The sequence below is a fragment of the Nasonia vitripennis genome (genome assembly GCF_009193385.2).
Source record: "Nasonia vitripennis strain AsymCx chromosome 3 unlocalized genomic scaffold, Nvit_psr_1.1 chr3_random0004, whole genome shotgun sequence".
Taxonomy (NCBI): Eukaryota; Metazoa; Arthropoda; class Insecta; order Hymenoptera; family Pteromalidae; genus Nasonia; species Nasonia vitripennis.
The window spans coordinates 2,541,647-2,560,829 of NW_022279623.1; the positions used below are offsets into that span (position 1 = coordinate 2,541,647).

The window sequence follows — 19,183 nt, forward strand, 5'->3', positions numbered from 1 at the left end:
TATTAATAGTCGCATAATTACAACATTTTAAGAGCAATAACAATAGCTATATATGAATTATTAATTTATCAAACAATCGATTAAGCCAAGTTTCCGTATCAGTTTGATTTGAATTTGGCGCTGATCATGTGATTCCAACGTTTATATATCCTTTACGTACGGCAACGTTGCCGGGTACCCGACGATTTCCGATCCTTTTTGCTTCAACGGCTTGCACGTTAACAGCAAAAATATTTGTTGCCTCAATAATAGTTGATTAACAATAATTATTGAGTGTTTCAACAACTACATCAATAAAGCGCCTTTGGTAAGTGAATATATAACTTTAATAATGCTTTTTTTATGATAAATATGACGCAGATATAGGTGGTTATCGGTTAGGAAAGGTCATGTCCGTTTATCTTTTTGTTTCCGTGTTTAATGCATAAATACGTATAAAATTAGTGATATTAACCTACTAACTAATAAATTATTAATTTAAGATACTAATTAACTAAAGTTAAAAGCTTTGATAAACACATATGCAAAACTCATAAAAAAGCAAGGAGAATTCGAGGTTATGTTGCCGAAATTCTTTACGGTGTCTTTACGTACAGTTTCAGATATTCGAGAGATCCAAAGCTACCTCCTGGGGCACCTGCTGTACCATCCTTGGCATCATATCATCAGAGGCTGAGAAGGCACTAGGGTCCAGGAAGCACTGCAGATACTCTTGCTTTCTTTCTTTCTTTCTTTCTTTCTTTCTTTCATTCTTTCATTCTTTCATTCATTCGCTTTCTTTCTTTTATTCTTTCTTTGAAAATAATATTCTTGTCTTATTTTATTCATTTTGCAATAAGTAATATTCGCTTTTCTAAAGTATTTTCTTTTTATCGAGGTAAAATCTTGTTGGGAATTGCTGAACGCAGCACAACATCTCTCTCATTGAAAAGCAAGTGCACGGGAACTTCATTAAAGGAAGCAGTTAGAACATCAAAAAAGGTACAGAAAATAAATAAAATTATCTCTTGTAATATTTATATATTACTGTTGATTCATTATGTATTTAATGCATTTTTACTTCCCTTAGGTTACATTAATATGTATATTTTTCATTAGGATGTTCAAACTATTCTATATTCTAATAAAATTGGATTTATATAGGTCGAAGACTTTAGAGTACGGATATCCATCTGCTCATCAAGTCCATCAAATTGCCAACTTGATGGTCAGCTAGGAGTACACAGGTCATCGACTGGCTACATATCAACACCAACTCTTAAAGAATTGGCTTTGAAAGCTGTAAGGGTAACTTTTTTGTTATTCATTAGATTTTAAGTAACTTGGCAAAGCTAGCCATATTACAATTTATTTGTTTATCTAGCTCTATTAGAAAGTTTACCTGTAGACTTGGACACGGATTTTCAATTTCTGACTGAGATTTCTTATCACTGTTGCTATATGAGATCAGATCGATTATTTTTAAGAAATCTCAGTATCTCAGCGGCAATTATTATTAATAATTACTGTTACAGACAAATTTATTATAAGTGTCTGTAGTTACAAATGCAGTAAGAAAGAATAATATAAGTCACTGTGGCTGAGAGATCCACTTCAACGATGATTTTAAAGAAATTTCAGTCAAAATCTGAAAATCCGTGTCCAAGTCTATAGGTAAACTTTATAACAGAGTCAATTTATCAAAACCGTTCAATATAGCTAGCTTTGTTATGTTATTTAAAACATGTGTACAAAATTTCAGACCTGTATGGTCAAAAACATTTAAATGGCAAGGTCTTGAACTTTTTCTTTTATGTTTCCATGGTCAATAGATTAGCATGACAGCTAAGTGTTGGCAAGGCTACTGTTTCAATTATTTTTCTACTAGGGCTTTGTAATTTTGTACACAGGTTTTAAATATTATAACATAGGTAGCTATGTAGAAAGTTTTTTGTTTTATTGACTCTGTTACAAAGATTACTTGTAGACTTGGACACGGCTCTTCAGTTTGTGTATATCATTTCTTAAAAGAAGTGATAACGAGTACCTCTAATCAGGGACCGATTCTATTGTTTTTTACTGAAATTTTAAGTGCAGAAACTTTCAAAAACTTTGCTTCTTGATCAGTAAATAAATTAGAAGTCTGAATTTTATGTATATGTGTATAATACATACATATAAGCACAGTTCAAAGTGGCAATTATTATTGAATATTGCTGTTACAAAAACTTTATTATAAGTTTCTGTACTTAAAAATGCAGTAAAAAAGAATAATATAAGTCACTGTGGCTGAGAGATCTACTTCATCCATGATTTTAAAAAAATTTCAGTCAAAATCTGAAAATCCGTGTCCAAGTCTATAGGTAAACTTTATAACAGAGTCAATTTATCAAAACCGTTCAATATAGCTAGCTTTGTTATGTTATTTAAAACATGTGTACAAAATTTCAGACCTCTATGGTCAAAAACATTTAAATGGCAAGGTCTTGAACTTTTTCTTTTGTTTCCACGGTCAATAGATTAGCATGACAGCTAAGTGTTGGCAAGGCTACTGTTCCAATTATTTTTCTGCTAGGGCTTTGTAATTTTGTACACAGGTTTTAAATAACATAACATAGGTAGCCATGTAGAAAGTTTTTTGTTTTATTGACTCTGTTATATAGTTTATCTGTAGGCTTGGACACGGCTCTTCAGTTTGTGTATATCATAAGTGCAAAAACTTTCAAAAACTTTGCTGAATATTGCTGTTACAAAAACTTTATTGTAAGTTTCTGTACTTAAAAACACAGTAAAAAACAATAATAGAAATCACTGTGGTTTAGCGTTCCTCTTGATCACTCCTTTCAAGAAATGATGTACGTAAACTGAAGAGCCGTGTCCAAGTGTACAGATAATGTTTGTAACAGAGACAATATAACAAAAAATTTCAATGTATCTAGCTTTCTTATGTCATTTAAAACATGTGTACAAAATTTCTGATCATTACGGTCAATATTTAAATGGCAAGGTCTTAATCTTTTTTCATGTTTCCACGGTTAATATAGGTTATCATTACAACTACATGTTGACAGGCTTGCTGTTTTAATTCTTTTACTGCTAGAGCTTTGAAATTTTGTCCAGAGGTTTTAAATTATATAACAATGTTAGCTACGTATAAAGTATTTTGTTTTATTGTCTCTGTTATATAGTTTAGCTATAGACTTGTACCCGGCTTTTCGATTTAGACATTTAATTTCTTAAAAAGATTAATAAAGAAATTCTCTTGGCCACAGTGACTTATAATATTGTTTTAACCGTATCTGTAAGTATAGAAACTAGTAATAACTTTGCCTGTCCTTCAATACATAAAAAATGTCTCAATTTTATGCATATGTATACATATAAGATGTACATAGAGGCATAAGTGGTTTCAAGCCTGCTATTTCAATTCTTTTTCTGCTAGAGCTTTGAAATTTTGTACACAGGTTTTAAATAACATAACATAGGTAGCTATGTAGAAAGTTTTTTGTTTAATTGTCTCTGTTACAAAGATTACTTGTAGACTTGGATACGAATTTTCAGCATTTGCCATTTACTATAGCAATGATTGATGAAGAGTATCTCTAAGCCACAGCGACTCCTGCTATTATATTTTACTGCATTTTTCAGTGCAGAAACTCATAATAACTTTGCTTCTTGCTCAGTATATTTTTTAAAATAATTGTGAAATAGTATCTTTCAGCTGCAGGGATTTATATTATTGTTTGTTACTGTGTTTTTAAGTACAGAAACTCATAGTAACATTGCCTGTTACTTAGTGTAGTGTATATATATATATATATATATATATTTGCGCACTTGAAAATGTCAATTTTGCCTTATATGCTGAGCAACAGGCAAAGTTAACCTGTTGACCTACACCTTTTTGGATTTTGAAGCAGTCAATATTTTTATTAATTATTAAACGTTTCATTTGTTATACCAGGTTTCGCAGTAGCTGTGCCAGGAGAGTGTAATCTACGGCGTGTTCGAATATTGCTGTTTAACTTCAAGGCATCGACTGCAAGGTTTTATATTATATTATTATATACTTACAATAATATAGTTTTTCCCAAAGTTATTTCTTAATATTAACTCGCAATTATTATTCATTTTCCAAAATGTATGCAATACGATCAATGCGTACTAGAAAACCGTTAGAATCTTGCTCTCGTGATTATCAAGTACGTATGAAAAAATTATTTAGTAAAGCTCGGTTCGATTATATACAAAGCTTAGTGGTTGAAAATGTTCCTCAAGTAGAAGCCGCGGTCGATACTTTTCAATTTGATTCTTCGGAAGATGCGCAGGATTTATCGAATGAACGGATCAATTTTAACGAAAACTCGTGCTCAATGGAGAGTGATGATCCGATGGATGTAGATTGTGATTCAGACAATGACCGTGCAATAATGGACGATGGTAATTCGATCTCATCTTCCTCCACTTTTGAGAAATGTGACGAAACCGTTGAAGATTTCGAAGATAGGCTTGCTTCGGTGTTCACTGAGCAAAATATGTCCCATACGCAAATAAGAGCTGTGTTACTAGCTATTAAAAGTCACAAATGTTTCTCCACTTTGCACATTGATCCTCGAACTATTTTAAAGACCCCAGCTTATTCTTTGCCTATTGAAAAGGTAGCTGGAGGCGAATATCTCCATTTAGGTGTAGAAACAGGTATTCTTCATATTCTTAGTGTAACTCCTGCGCATATGATTCCCGATTTAATTGAACTCGATTTCAGTACAGATGAGGCTTCACTGGATAAAGCGAGTAAAATTCTAATGTGGCCTATACAAGTTCGTATAGCTAATATCCTCGATAGCTCCCCAGAAATCGTGGGTATATTTCAGGAAACAAAAAAGCCTACGAGTGCTACCGAATTTCTCAAACCATTCACTGATGAGTTACTCTCCCTTTTGCAAAATGGTATTGAATTTTGTGGACAACAAAAATTTTTGCATTTGAGGTGTTTCATAGCCGATGCACCGGCTCGATCGTTTATTCATGGTCATCGAGGACACAATAGTAAAGCTCCTTGTTCCAAATGTCATGTCGTAGGTGAATCTATTCGTTCAGGGGTGATAGCGTACAAAGGAACCAATCATGCTCCACGTACGCATGATGAATATTCGTCAATGATGGACCTTGATCATCATAATGGACCATCAGCTATTGCTTCTCTCCCATTTGACTTGGTGTCCAATGTAGTATTCGACTACATGCACCTGGTATGTCTCGGCCTTATGGAAAAAATTCTGCAAGGAATAATCGATGGTAGATTCGTACAATCAGCCAAGTTGAGCAAACCGTTTGTCGAAGTGTTGATAGATCGTCTCGAACAAGTTAAAAGTTACTGTCCACAGGATTTTGCTCGCAAGCCTGTCAGTATTGACAAGCATAGCAAATTTAAAGCCACCGAGCACAGGCAGATACTTCTATACAGTGGTCCGGTTGTATTCATTGGCTTGGTAAATCCTGCAGTTTACAATCACTTTCTTCTCCTTCACACTGCTATAAGAATTTTGGCGAATCCTTCTTCCACAATGGAATCTATCGATTACGCAGATAAGTGCATAAAACTATTTGTTGAAATGGCTTCTGATGTGTATGGCGTGGAATTTCTGTCGTACAATACTCATGCTTTATTGCACCTTCCTGATGATGTTAGATCTTTCGGTCCATTAGATAATTTCTCTGCGTTTCCCTACGAGAATAACATGACTTATTGTCGAAAGTTATGCCGTAAGCCAAATCAACATTTGCAACAGATTGCAAAGAGGACAGCTGAATGCGTTCGTACAGCATCGAAGAAATATGTTGATCCCTCAACGCTAAAATTTATTGGCTGTCATGCGAGAGGACCAACTCCCCCAATCGAACATTCTAATAAGTGTTACAACCAATATAAAAAGATTGTAACAGGCTCGATACACTTGTCCACTTTAAAACAGGATAGTACTGTTATTTTGCGAAACAAATCCATTGGTGTAATTCAGAATGTTTTCGAATGCAACAATAAGTGCTACCTTCTTCTACAGCTTTTTAAAAAAGTCGACAATTTTTATAATCTTCCGTGCGCTTCATCATTAGTCAATGTTTTTCTTTGTTCAGCACCCGCTACTGAATTTGTTTTTGTGAGGCTCCAGCAAGTCGCAGGTAAATGCTTTCGAATGCCGTATTGGACTAACGGAAACACAACCAAAGAATGCAACTCTCAACATTTTATCGTTGCAGTTATCATGTCCAAGCACTTTCTCAATTAACTTATAATTTTGATTTTTTTTTCGCACAAGCCGTTCAAACATTTTTTACCCTCGTATACATTTTTTAGTTTCATGGATTGTTATTTGTAAATTCATATTTTTTGTTTAGTTTGTTGTATGAAGTGGCCGTAAATGTGCATTTTACCAATTTAGCAAATTTTTAAAATCAATTTTACGCTTACTGCGTCGGAAAATATTGTTCGATGGACGCGTTTAATTCGATATTCTGCAATAGTTTTGATTTCGCACTCGTGCAAACCTCACGCTCATGCTGAAATTAATACTTTCTCACTTGTATAGAAATATATTATACTGAAGTTCAGTTTCGACTTTTTACTTGCTTTTTTGAATTTACGTGCTCGCCCTCAGATGAACAAAAAACAACAGAAGAACTTGGGAGCTTCTCCTGTCGATGAAGCCAATGCCAATCTCTTGGGGAGAATGAATGTGATGAACCAAGAGCAGCTTAATAACCAGCCGAAACTGACATGGCAGCAGCAGCAGCAGCAGCAGAAGCAAGAGGAGCAACAAAGAAATAACAAGAAAGAGGGAAAGGTAGTGCAACATAATCAGAAACACCAAGGAACTGGAAGTATGCACAATAGACCGACGCAAGGAGGAAACTCGCAACAGGGACAGAAAACGCAAGGAGGAAACTCGCAACAGGGACAGAAAACGCAAGGAAGAAACTCGCAAAAGGGACAGAAATTGCAAGGAGGAAACTCGCAACATTGGCAGAAGTCGCAAGGAACTGTTAGCATGCAATGTCAGAGACAGAATCAAGGAGAAAAGCCACCGCAACATCTCAATAAGCCAGGGAGAAAAACGCAAACGGAAGGACAGAAAAACTACGGAAATACGCAAGAAGATAAGGCAGAATTACAGCACTCATTTCGTTCGCAAACAGCATTGACATCACAACATCAACAACAACAACAACAACAACAACAACAACAATATAACGGTAACTACAATAATACAGGTTCAATATATATCGGGCTGTAACATGTATACACATTTTTTTCATACTGCTTTATTCATTTTAGATCATCGATACCGTACGCCGCAAAATACAGGAACAGCAGCAGTGGAAATGTCTATCAAGGAATTGTCAAAGACTACACAGTAAGTTCAACGTGGTTTCCTTTCTTTTTATATAACACTTATAACAATCGATTCATGCATTGCTTATAGATCGATGAACAAAAGAATAGTCCGTCTAGAGGCATCGATTAGGTAAATATACTTGTGTATATGCTGCACTATTGCGTATATACGTTGTAATATAAATCTCTGTATAAATGACAAAAATATTTTATTTTACAGTGCTGTAAAATCCAGTCAGGAAGAGCTGAAGAACGATGTAAGGTACTTCGTAGTGTTATTTTTATGATATTATAAACAATAACACAATGTAATATACTATAACAATGTAATGTAATAACAATGTATTAATAAATTAAATTTTTCATTTTCGTTTTAGGTCGATCAACAAAAAGGTCGTCGATGTCCAGACATTAGCAACGTATGTGTCGGCAATACTGTTGCAATTTTTTGAACAATAAGTCACATTAATATAATTTTTTTTTTATGTTTGTTTTGTTTTAGATCCATTCATAAAATGTTGACAGACATCAGAAAGCATCAATCTTCCAAGGCGACAACAAAACCTGTTTTCTTGCCGTTCAAGTCCTGCGCGGATCTACTAGCATTCGACAATACCACGGACGAGCAGTTTGACGACTGCGTAAGTAGAATTGAATTTTTTAAATCAATTAATGTATTTCTTCATCTCTAATATTTATTTCAGGTAAGCTACTTGGAATATATCAAAGGAGTTACTGCATCAGATTCAGCAGCAAAATTTTTCAAAGCCTGCTTTGTTGTCAATGAAGATATTTTCCGCAATCTCACATGGACCGGCTCAAAAACTAACCAAGACCTCATGGCACTAAAGGATACTCGTTTTTCGACAGCTTGCCTAAGTACATTTATTGTTATTGTATGCTTAAAAATCATAAAATATTTTAGAAAATGCATTATTAACGTTTTATTAATTACAGATGCAATGCCGTATAATAAGGATACACTGACGAAGCCAACGGAGGATGATTTCGTCAAGGCTATGACAAAAGCCCTCAAGAGTGCCAAAGAGAGCTTTCGCCGCACTGGCATCCTGGTACGTCGTCCGATTCAAAACCAGAATCACCAGGATTCTCCACCGCCTAAGCGACTTCGCCGTCATAACGAGCCAGCTATCGTCGACAATGCGCCACGCTTCGACGGAGAGAACGAAGAAAAGTTCAGCGATAACGACTTTCATGAGACCATCTACTGGAACAACAACAACAACCTGGATAACCAGATGTTCGATGACTTGAACGAAGAAAACGGTGACAACCTGAACTTGGATCCCAAGACACAAGACGACGACTTTGAGGAGAACGACACCGAGGATCCGAACTTAGAACAAAATGAAAATGAAGAAGATGCTGAAGGAGATGAAGAAGATGCTGAAGAATATCAAGAAGATGCTGAAGAATATCAAGAAGATGCTGAAGGAGTTAAAGAAGATGCTCAAGAAGATGAAGAAGAAGAGAATATATTTTCGTAAATTAAGATAAGTATTCTTTCATTTATTATTTATATTTATTTCATAACTTTTCTTTCTCACCAAGCTCATTCACACTATTACTAAAAATAGTTTTAGTTTCCCATTCTTCGTTTTTTTTTTATTTTCAAATTAGTTTAAATAGATGTGAAAGGGCTTTGGAGGGCTTAATTTCATAACCCAACTTTTGTTTCAGTTATATAAAAAATACACGTTAGTTTTAGGTATGCTTTATTATTTCTTACTATTAGTGTTTAACGTGTATTTTTATCATAACGCTTTTTCACATTTTTATTACAAGTATATGTTTTTATTTGCTTCATTTATTATTAGTTATAAAAGATGTGAGAAAGCGTTGGAGGGGCTAGTATTGTGGATGAGCCTCACAGAGACGGGCGAGGTCGGGGCCCGCTCATACCTAATAAACAAAATTTGATTTTCAGCTTTTGATAGACATCTCATCCATTGTAAGAAATATATATTTCTATATCTATTATATAATATAAGTGTCTAATATTTATTCTTACAGGTGCTCCAAGTGATCAGTATTTTACATTCCTTTTTTTAAAATAATTAATATTTTACAGGTTTCATATAGCACAGCAGGTACGCACACCTATCATTTTTGGGATGAATAAATAGCCATCAACGATTTGGAATTTGAAATCAGATGAGTATATTCAACATTCTTTAATAATGCATGTAATGATAGAATTATAGCTTGTGTCTGTTTATTTGCAGCAGCAGTAGCAACAGCAACAGCAGCAGCAGAATCAACAGGATTTGTTTGAGCAATGGAGCACATTACGTTGCAGCAACGGTGCCACGAAAAGCAACAGCAGCAGCAACATTATACCTCGAAAAGAAGCAGCAACAGCAGTACCTCAAAGAGCACCAGCAGCAGCAGTGCAATATATTTTATAGAGATGCAGAAGCCCATACCAAGACGAATGTGTCCGGTGGTAGCTTCTCAAGTAGGGTGTAGCAAAAAAATCATTTGTAAACGATGTATTAGAATGTGAGGGCTTAGCTCAGATTGCTACAATATTTCAATTAATTGTAGATTTCTTTTTTATTAACGTATTTTTTAATTATTATTGATGTATTCTTATTTCATTGCGTTAAGTTTTATATTATGCATATGTAATTGCAATTGTATGTTACTTTTTATTAGATTTAATAAAATATACATAATTTTCATTATATATTGTGATTTTTATTATTAAAAACAATCATTTATATAGGTTCCGTGCACCTACAAGCGAAAGCACGGATTTTGAAAAATGTCCGCAAAATGCAAGCACGAAGTCGAGCATAATGCTGGCACGTAAGACGGCATGCGTGCTGCCTTTTTGCCCACACGCACATTCTGAGCAAATTGACGGCACATTTCGGTCACAACGACGTCGTAGGAACGGAGCACGCGTGCTCCACGCATGCTGTCGATGCGCTAGCATTGTGACGGGACGATGTTTTCGGGGCGCGGATGTTTTCTGGGTCTTGAGATCAGCTGTTCACTATATATATATATATATATATATATATATATATATATATATACTTAAATTCTCGCATATACGCAGGGAGGTTATGTTCATCAATCTCCATATTCTCCATTATCATCTCCCCGTTCCGCGCAAACACTGTGTTTGTCGCTAACCGCAAATCATAACGACTTCTTTTGTTTAGATTTTTATACGAATTTATAAGTAAATAAAATTATAATGGAACCTGTTGAAGAAAGTGTAGCAGAACCCGTCGAAAAAATTCTAGAAGAAGCCACCAACAAAATTACAGAAGATCCGGTCGAAGAAATTTCGGAAGAATCCATCAAAGAAGTTTCGAAAGAACGTGTCAAAAAGGAAAAGCCGATCGACGATGTGACAATACAGTTCATTCGCAATGAATTACGAAGAGTACATTTTCACAGGAGAAAGACGTATCGGGATAGAAGCGTTAACGAATTTCGTACAGCCCTCGGAAAACAACTCTGTGACGTTGAGTACACAACAGAATTTGTCAAAACTGAAGCGATACAACTTAGAAAAAAAACTCTCGATGCTCAAGCTTATAGTGCACTTCAAATGGCTTTAATACAAGTAAGTTAAGTTACATAATTTTGCAAAATAATTGCAAAATAATACAATACGTATAGATACGCTCGCAGGATGACCAGAGATAACTTTATTTCAGAGTGAAAACCATATCAATGCATTTTTCAAAGTTGCCAATGCAGTTCTAGCATTAGGTAGAGATCTTTCAGGTAGCTCGACACAGGCAAAGTTGGCAGCTGCAAATTGCTGTTGTAATTTATCTTTGGGAAATTCAAAAGCATGCGCTGCACTCACTGAATTTGTTGGTCCATATCTCATAGCTGAATTAGAAAGTGCAAATGAGCCTTTAGTTGTAAGTAAATAAGGTTTTTTTCTTTCAATTATATGATATACACAAACTATTATGTTTGTTACAGAAAAACTTTCGTATGTTTTTTAGGAAGTATGTGCCTGGACAATTGGAAATTTGGCTTGCAGAAGTTCAAAAGCATTTAAAATTTTACATGCTCAAGCTTGCATAAAATCATTAATTGTAGTTGCAGAAAAAAGCTCTGATGAGCTTCTCCCAGCATTAAGTTATGCATTATTGCGATATATTTATACAGGATACCATATGATAGAGTAAGTTATTTTTGGAAATACTTTCAAATTAATTAAAATGTAAATTTAAAACAATTATAACACGTCATTGCTTATCAGACAAACAGACATCATACAAGTTGGGGAAATACTGGCTGCAAAATACCCAAAAATCTCTGACCATGATACATTGTGGTTGCTGGCATTACTATCATCTAAAGATATAAAAAAATATGATTTTTTGATAAAGTGTACTCCTGCCCTTTGCGATTTCCTAATTACAAATTCCGAAGATGAAATTGAAAATATTGACAAGGTATGATTGCAATTTAGAAAAGCCATTATGATAACTTCTGGTAGTAACGTTTTTTTTCCTTTTCAGTTTACAGCTTCCCTAAGGATTTTAACTAATCTTGTAACAGAACCAACTGGAGAAGTGGCAAGTCATTTATTTCAAAATGAGTTCTATGTAAACAGTAATTTTTTCGAAGACTTATTAGCTAATGAATATCCTCATATTAAAACTGAAACATTATGGCTTATAGGTAATTGCACATAAAAAGTTTAGCTCATATAAAACAATTTGAAATGTAAGTGGCTTGATTATAAATAATAACATATTCTACAAATTAGGTAATTTGTACAATCACCCCGTGGAGTCTATTAGGGAACAAATAAAAAATATTGTTGACTTTTTGCAAATCAATATTGCGAACGTCATGAAATCTTACAAAGCATTAACTAGTAAAAATCCTAAAATATCAGGTATTAAAAACAATAAATAGCACCGCACTAGCACTCATATCACAAAGCATAATTATAAAACAGTTTTCTTATAAAATTAAAAACTTTTTTTTACAGGAACAAACTGCTTAGAATCCTCAGAAGAAGAAGAAGAAGAAGATATACTTTCTATGCAGGGTGGTTGTGCAATGTTAAAGTATATGTTACCAATGATGGTTGCCGATACATGATTAATACTCTTCAAACATTCATAGAAAGTATCGTCACAAGTGCAATGAGATCTGCAAAAATTATAGTCAGTGGTGAGTTTTACAAAACTCTAATGAGTGAATGTTTTATAGTCGTTTGGCACACTTACTTGCTGAAGAATGAGTTGTTAACAAGGTTGTATCGTCTTTTGTACGCCCGAATTTTCACCGGACACAGATCATGAGTCCGACAGCATCTGAAAAATTTCGCGGCAAATAGCCATTGAATTTTAATAAATAATCTTGTCACGCCGTTAAATTATAAAGTAAACATTAATTATTCAATATTTAAACTTCAATACATGAATTGCATTTAGATGCCGTATAATTAAATACATAAGATTGACGTCAACTATATTAACCTACTAAGGATATAGTAAAGTTCTACGGTTATTATGGTAATCGATAAGTGCTTGCCTTCCGACAAATAGTTAGTCTATAAAAGATTTCCGATATTATTGATAATCGATTCAGATGCGACAACAGTATTATAAATAAGATATAAATATTGATTTTTTTTTAACTATATGCATATGCTATCGTTAATTTATTCAACGGTCAGTGGAAAGATCTTTTGTAAATAAAACTAAGTTTAATTGAAATATAAAGTTGAATGATATATGTTGATGCTCGCGGTACAATTATAAAATTTCATATACCTGTCGATTCTCGTCCTGGATCCTAGATCGTGATAACTTCTTGCTATATCCCCAGTTCCACACCACTTGGTACCTGCGAATAAACGAATAATTTGTAGATTATAAAGAAATTGAACGCATGAAATTCAGATCCATTGATTATTGGCATACCTGGAACGATTCCAGCAAGTAAGGGATTGCCTCCTTTCGATTTCTCAGCTATTGCAGTGGAAAGGGATAGAGCCCTCGACGGGTTCTCATCCAACTTGTCACATTTGTCCATTAATTTTATAATATCCTTGAATGAAATCCTATGTGGCTTCAACGTTGTGGACAAATTTCTGAGGAGTTGTTCGGCTTCGCTTGGCTCGCTAAATTAAAAGTTATTTTCGTTATGTTGCAATTCTATTTTAAGCAAGTGGCAAGTAATCACCGTTCGAAGAAAAAATAGGACTCTTTGTGTAATGCATGATGCTAAAACCCAACCTTTGGACAGTACTATCAATTATTCAAATGCAGCCGTGTTTGCTGTGAGATTTTTCTCGCCAGTAAAAAGTTTACTGCTGTACTACTTTTCCCAACCTTTTTGCTTGATTTTTTTCAGCGCGTGGCAAAGCTTTTTCTACACAAATTTTATCATGATGCTTTATGTCTTATAAAAGCATAACATACGTAGTACGAGTGTACATTATGGGTATCGCATACGTATAGTAGAGTAAAGAAATCGCTAAAATAACTTTCGCTAATCGAAAGCTAGAGGCATAAATATATTTTGTATACAAGCATACAGGCAATCTATACTCACTAGACCTCGATGAGCTCGCAGTAGACCAGCTTCCTTTCGCCGCGGACATCAACCACGGCCACGATCTGATCGTGGTAGTAGACGGCTCGTCTTTCGCCGGCGGTTTCATTCAAACTCGGCAACTGTGGCAGACACTTGAAGGCACTGGTCGTCGGCGTCGTCGTCGTCGTCGTCGTCGTCGTCGTCGTCGTGGACGTTCCCAGCCCCGTCGGGAAGGAGAACAGCGGCTCCTGCAGACTCGGACTACAGGCCAGCGCCAGCAGCAGGACAGTCAGCAGCATTTCTTTTTTGTTCGTTGTCAGCTATCGGAGTCTCGAGGTGCACTGCGTGCAGCGATCGTGGATCGAGGCGACAAAGGCTACTACGGTCCGGCGCTAAATTTATGGGAGCCGAGGGGACAAAGAAAAAAAGTATGACTGATGAAAAAAAGGATTTTCTGATTCAGGGAGAGAGGAAATCGTTTTGGAGCACAAGACGCAAGCTCGCGTGATTTTCATTGATACCGATGATCGAGTTCGTTTCGAGCGGTGCATTGTTGGTGGCGCCGCTTTGTGTCTACCCTTGTATTGTTTCTGATACCTAGTCGCACGCGTGAGAGAGAAAGAGATTCTTCGGAGAGCTCTTTGGTTTTACGAGTGACTTTTACGAGTGGCTGCTGCGCTGTCCGGCTCTCGTTAAAATACAGTAAATCTCGGCGGAGAAAGTGCGGACGTTGTTAGTTTAGCTGATAACTGTCGTATTATCGTGTACGTAAACAATAATGTTAAACACTGTATTGCAAAAAGCTCGGCTAATGAAATCAAACCGATTATTGGATCGATTTTCGAAGCTACATTCGCGCATTACTTCATCAGTGAAGATTTTGTAACGTAATTTAAATTTTTAAGAGTAGCCATAGTGACGCTGATGTTTGGTCCGTGATATGTAATGACGGAGCGATTTTTTATCAGCTCCTCAAAAGAAAAGTTGTGTATATCCTCGATATCTTGTAAGACGCACAGTTATATAGTTGCGGCGGGCGGTCGCGCAATTATCGCGCGCAAACACACAAGACAGCACCAACGTCCGCGAGTAAAGGGGACATGCTCACCTCGAGACTGCAGCGCGGGAATCGGCTCGGAAAATCGGCGGGTTGTGTCTCCTTCGCTTCAGCGTTGAGCTGCACCGGCTGGATCCAGCGGCTTTCCCATTTCGCGCACGCGCTATAGCGCGACCTTTCTATCCTCCGATCGTCATTGGTGAAATCGCCTAATTATCATCTCGTTCTCACTTTTCGCCCTCCTCTGCATAGACGAGTTTGGAAAAGAAAAGATAAAATCCTACGAGAAAACTAGTCTTTCGTTATCCGAGTGTCCTTAGAAATATTTCCACAGGAATCCAATCAAATTCAATCAAGTGCAAATATCACTATACTCACAGCAAACAGCTCTCCAAGTCGTGCAGCGTCGAAGCCAAAATCCAAACTGATCCAGCGCGCTCGAGGCTCCCGTCCAAAAAATCAACTCCGCGAAACGTGCGCGATACCCAACGAAACAATGAAACTCCGAAGCACGAAGAATTTTCCAACTCCTCCTCGTATCTCAATATAGAATATGCAACGATGTATAATGCAAGAAGCGCGATACCGCACGGACTCGTGATAGCTATACCTTATACTATGTGGCTGCAATGCGCGCAACGCGAACCGACTGACTGGCGTATCAAAGCGACTCCTTGGACATAGCCGCGAGCTGCTCTTTCTTTCTCCTCCGGCCCCTTCCTCCGCGCAGCTTTTTAAAGCGTTGTTCGCTCGCATCACACGTGCGCAGGAGCGTTTTCGAGCCTTTCGCCTAACTGCCCCCCATATGAATATGGTGCGCGCGCGATGCTCAGCCGATTCGCCTGAGATCCCGTACGGTTGCGCTCGCGTGAACTGACTCTGCGTTTGTGTTACGTTGCGCGCTCATACGCTGTTATGCCATTTATTATAAGAGCATTATGTGTGGCTTGAAAATGTGCCTTTTTCGTGCCGGCGCCGCGTTGATCTGCGGGTGTATTATGGATGATTGTGTATACGGGCTTTGCGTTGATTTTGGAACTATATAGGATAATTTTTTCCACTTTGTAATCTCTCTCACGCAATACCACCATCGCGTATAGGAAAAAAAAACAAAAAAAAAAAACACGAAACGTCGTTAAAACGCCTGCTGAAACGCCGTTGCATAACGCGTTAAAATCGCAAATTGATCGTTATTGCAGCACGCTCAGCTCTCTGACCCAGACAGTAGTCATACATGTGTACAGTACAGCGCGAACTAGTCTCCTCTCGCAAAGAAAGCCGCACAGATATCGCTCGGCGAATTTCTCCGACGCGCGACTAATACGTTATATATATATATATATATATATATATATATATATATATATATATATATATATATATATATATATATATATATATATATATAGGTATAAGCCGATGTGTTTACAGACCCGGAACATTTCTCATCGAGGGAAGCGCCGACGTAGAGCTAGAAAGAGAGAGAAAGAGAAAACGATCGTACGCGCAGCGATGAGAACCTACTTTTGTATACGTCAGAGAGAAGACTGGGCCGAAGAAAGTGGGACGTTTGTCGCTCTGCTCTCCTCGCGAGCGATGACAAAAAGTGTACGAGGATAGGTAGCGCCGATTTAACGGTGTAAAGCTGCTCATAATTGCTTTCACGCCACGCGCGTCATTTCCCTTTCAGTACGTCTGTTTATCTCGTCTTTATTGCACTCGGTGTGTACTTGTATTACAATAGAAATCGTTTTCTTGTACACTGTGTGCTCTCGGTATTTCGCTATGCGACGTCGCAAGCGAATTCGCGCGGGGGTACAAAAAGATGCGTAAGAAAATAAGTGGGCGTAAAAAAGTTATTCGGCAGCAGCGTCAGGCGTTCTTGAGAGCTTGTCGCGTGTAAAAGGCAAAAAAATCGGTAAAAAATCGAGAGCCGGTAATTTCGGTCGCCGCAAACCGCACTCGTCCTCAGACGGACGGATTGGATCTCTGGGTAGCCGGTGCCGAGGCATTATTGTTGTTGGCGGCGGTGGCGTTATTCCCATTGCCGGATTTTCCCTGAGGAAAGAGCAGATGGTTCGAGGCCGAGTTGAACCGGTTGGTGCTGAGAGTCAGGCTGACCGGCGTCGAGTTCAGGAGCTGCAGCCGCACGGGACACTGGCGGTAGCCTTGAACGAGATGACGAAAAGTCGTCGCTTGAGATCGCTGCTGCTTTTGCGCTGGTAAGAATGTCGTGGCGCGAGGAGGAAATAACTAGCATCGGAGGGAAATCGAAAGTTGCCGATCTTGACTTTCGCTTGCGCGAAATGAGTTAGAAACTGGCCACTATACACGCACGCGGAGTCTGCGTATCTTTTATAAGCAGTGTCTATAGTACCGGCATGATGCGGCCCGGAGCAATGGCAGCATATCGGATTGTTCCTCGGCCGGGGACAAAAGTCGACGCTGTGGTACTCGCCGCAGCGAACGCATCGCGGCAGATGACGGCAGTTGGCGGCGACGTGCCAGAAGCCCTGGCAGCGGTAGCACTGGAGAACGTCCTCCGTCGGCGGCTGGTTGGAAGGAACTTCCGGGATCTGGCCATTCTGCGGACCTGCAGCCCCGGAGGTGGTGTTACCGCGCCACCAGCGCTCGGGGATCGCGACGAAGCTGGCTCCGTAGAAGTTCAGACCGTCGCGCAGCAGCTGCTCGTATTGGCTCGAGTCGAGGACCTGCAGGTTTTTGTGTATTTCTCTTTTTCAAGTTGTGTATGGCTATAGGACACGGTTGCGAAACCGCAATAATAATAACAGCGGGTAACTGGAAATTTGTTTAGGAAGCTTTGAAACGTGTTTTACAATCTTCAATTCTCTACGTAGGTACGTACACACGCACGCGCGTACAGCATCATTATCCCGCGATGCGTTTAAAACTTCTCGCACGCGTTATTCCACGAATTAGGGTCCACGCCGATGGAATATCTCAGATTATAATCAATTATAATCGAATGATATCGAGTACTTTTCGATTACGTTCCCTCGCTTATACCTCGACGCGCACGTAATGGCGCAATCGTTCAACGCTTCCGGTGGCGATGCCTTGTCTGGCCAGCGCTGAATTAACATCCTGAATGGGAATGGCCCAAGGAACGTCGCGCAGGAGAACGGCTTGCCGGTAGCGAGAGTCTCGATCGGAAAAACGAGCGACCTGAATAAGGATCGTGCACGAAATATACTGCAGTCCTCTCACTTCGACCGATGGACAATGAATGTTTCGTCAAAGCATATAACCTGAACAGCGCATCCGAAAAGCGCCTCGAGGTCGCCGCGCTGGAGAAGCTTGTCGGCGTCGGCCTCTCGCGCAAAGCCGGCGATCAGGCCGCACTGCGTCTCGGAGACGTGCCAGGCTGAAGTGGGCTCGACGGCGCGTATCGTCTCCTCGAGGCTGGCTCGCGGTAAGCCGTGCTCCTGACCCGCTAGCTGCTCACTGCGCGAAACGTACAGCCAACAGGTCAACGCTTGCTCCTGAGACTTTTTCGGACAGAGCGCGGCAGAGTCGGCGATGCTTTCGAGTTTTCTATCTGTGCGTTTTTGGACGTTTCATTATCATTTTAAACTCTCGAATCCTCGTGTCTTTGGAAACAAATTGAACCGCATACGAGGTTACACTTTTCGAATAGCAGCTTAGTATTGAGAACGTATCTCACCTTGACGATTGTAGCCGCTCTCTTGATTTTCCATCATTTGGTTACGCTATGAACGATCAGCTCTGGATCAGTCTAAGGAGCACATTTTTAGCTCTCGCGACTGCGTACCGAAAAGCCGCGAGTTCAGTAAGCCACGTAGTTACGCGAGCTTTTGTATATAGATATAGGCTCGATTTGACTCTTGTGCAACTTCAGTCGGTCATTTTCTATTTCTCCACTTCGAATATGAAATTCCATGAAATTTATGCGAAATCGAGTTAAAAATGTGCTGAGCGATGTATAAACTGTGAAATGACTGGAAGATCATTCAATGAATATATATTTCAATGTAATATTACCTGCGGACTTATTGTGTTACATGAAAAACGTGTTAAAATAAAAATTTATACTTACATATACTGGATTGATTAATTCTGCATTTATATAATTCAAAAAATATTCGAATATAATATTATGCCGCAGAATATTATAATTGTCGAGTATGACAAAATCTATACAATACAAAAACACATTG

General features: G+C 38.1%; 4 protein-coding genes across 5 annotated transcripts; 2 read left to right on the forward strand and 2 right to left on the reverse strand.

Moving 5' to 3' along the window:
- The first annotated feature begins 99 nt into the window (after positions 1 to 99).
- On the forward strand, positions 100 to 9,788 carry LOC100119140 (uncharacterized protein DDB_G0290301-like). The gene is made up of 12 exons (XM_031925635.2): positions 100 to 307; positions 597 to 981; positions 1,144 to 1,281; positions 3,944 to 4,025; positions 6,636 to 7,230; positions 7,313 to 7,391; positions 7,461 to 7,502; positions 7,593 to 7,634; positions 7,750 to 7,791; positions 7,875 to 8,013; positions 8,077 to 8,251; positions 8,330 to 9,788. The coding sequence occupies exons 5-12, from the start codon at positions 6,636 to 6,638 to the stop codon at positions 8,878 to 8,880; spliced, it is 1,665 nt and encodes a 554-aa protein (XP_031781495.1). The 5' UTR covers positions 100 to 307; positions 597 to 981; positions 1,144 to 1,281; positions 3,944 to 4,025; the 3' UTR covers positions 8,881 to 9,788.
- A 647-nt stretch (positions 9,789 to 10,435) lies between these two features.
- LOC116416635 (importin subunit alpha-9) lies at positions 10,436 to 13,121 on the forward strand. The gene is made up of 7 exons (XM_031925636.2): positions 10,436 to 10,976; positions 11,071 to 11,283; positions 11,371 to 11,552; positions 11,631 to 11,826; positions 11,893 to 12,055; positions 12,144 to 12,275; positions 12,372 to 13,121. Exons 1-7 carry the CDS (start codon positions 10,602 to 10,604, stop codon positions 12,482 to 12,484), a joined length of 1,374 nt encoding a protein of 457 aa, XP_031781496.1. The 5' UTR covers positions 10,436 to 10,601; the 3' UTR covers positions 12,485 to 13,121.
- Positions 12,582 to 16,102, reverse strand: LOC103316436 (phospholipase A2). Its single transcript, XM_031925637.2, has 6 exons — positions 15,363 to 16,102; positions 15,036 to 15,275; positions 13,946 to 14,319; positions 13,312 to 13,511; positions 13,162 to 13,234; positions 12,582 to 12,699 (listed from the first exon to the last, which is right to left on the reverse strand). The coding sequence occupies exons 3-6, from the start codon at positions 14,224 to 14,226 to the stop codon at positions 12,609 to 12,611; spliced, it is 645 nt and encodes a 214-aa protein (XP_031781497.1). The 5' UTR covers positions 14,227 to 14,319; positions 15,036 to 15,275; positions 15,363 to 16,102; the 3' UTR covers positions 12,582 to 12,608.
- Positions 16,103 to 16,678: 576 nt separating this feature from the next.
- Positions 16,679 to 18,840, reverse strand: LOC100680304. Of its 2 annotated transcripts, none has more exons than XM_003424756.5 (5): positions 18,670 to 18,840; positions 18,254 to 18,543; positions 18,012 to 18,170; positions 17,362 to 17,695; positions 16,679 to 17,152 (listed from the first exon to the last, which is right to left on the reverse strand). In XM_003424756.5, exons 1-5 carry the CDS (start codon positions 18,704 to 18,706, stop codon positions 16,953 to 16,955), a joined length of 1,020 nt encoding a protein of 339 aa, XP_003424804.1. In that variant the 5' UTR covers positions 18,707 to 18,840; the 3' UTR covers positions 16,679 to 16,952. The 2 variants fall into 2 exon arrangements, with proteins under 2 accessions (XP_003424804.1, XP_032457649.1); XM_032601758.1 differs by having other exon boundaries at positions 16,679 to 17,237.
- Positions 18,841 to 19,183: the final 343 nt, after the last annotated feature.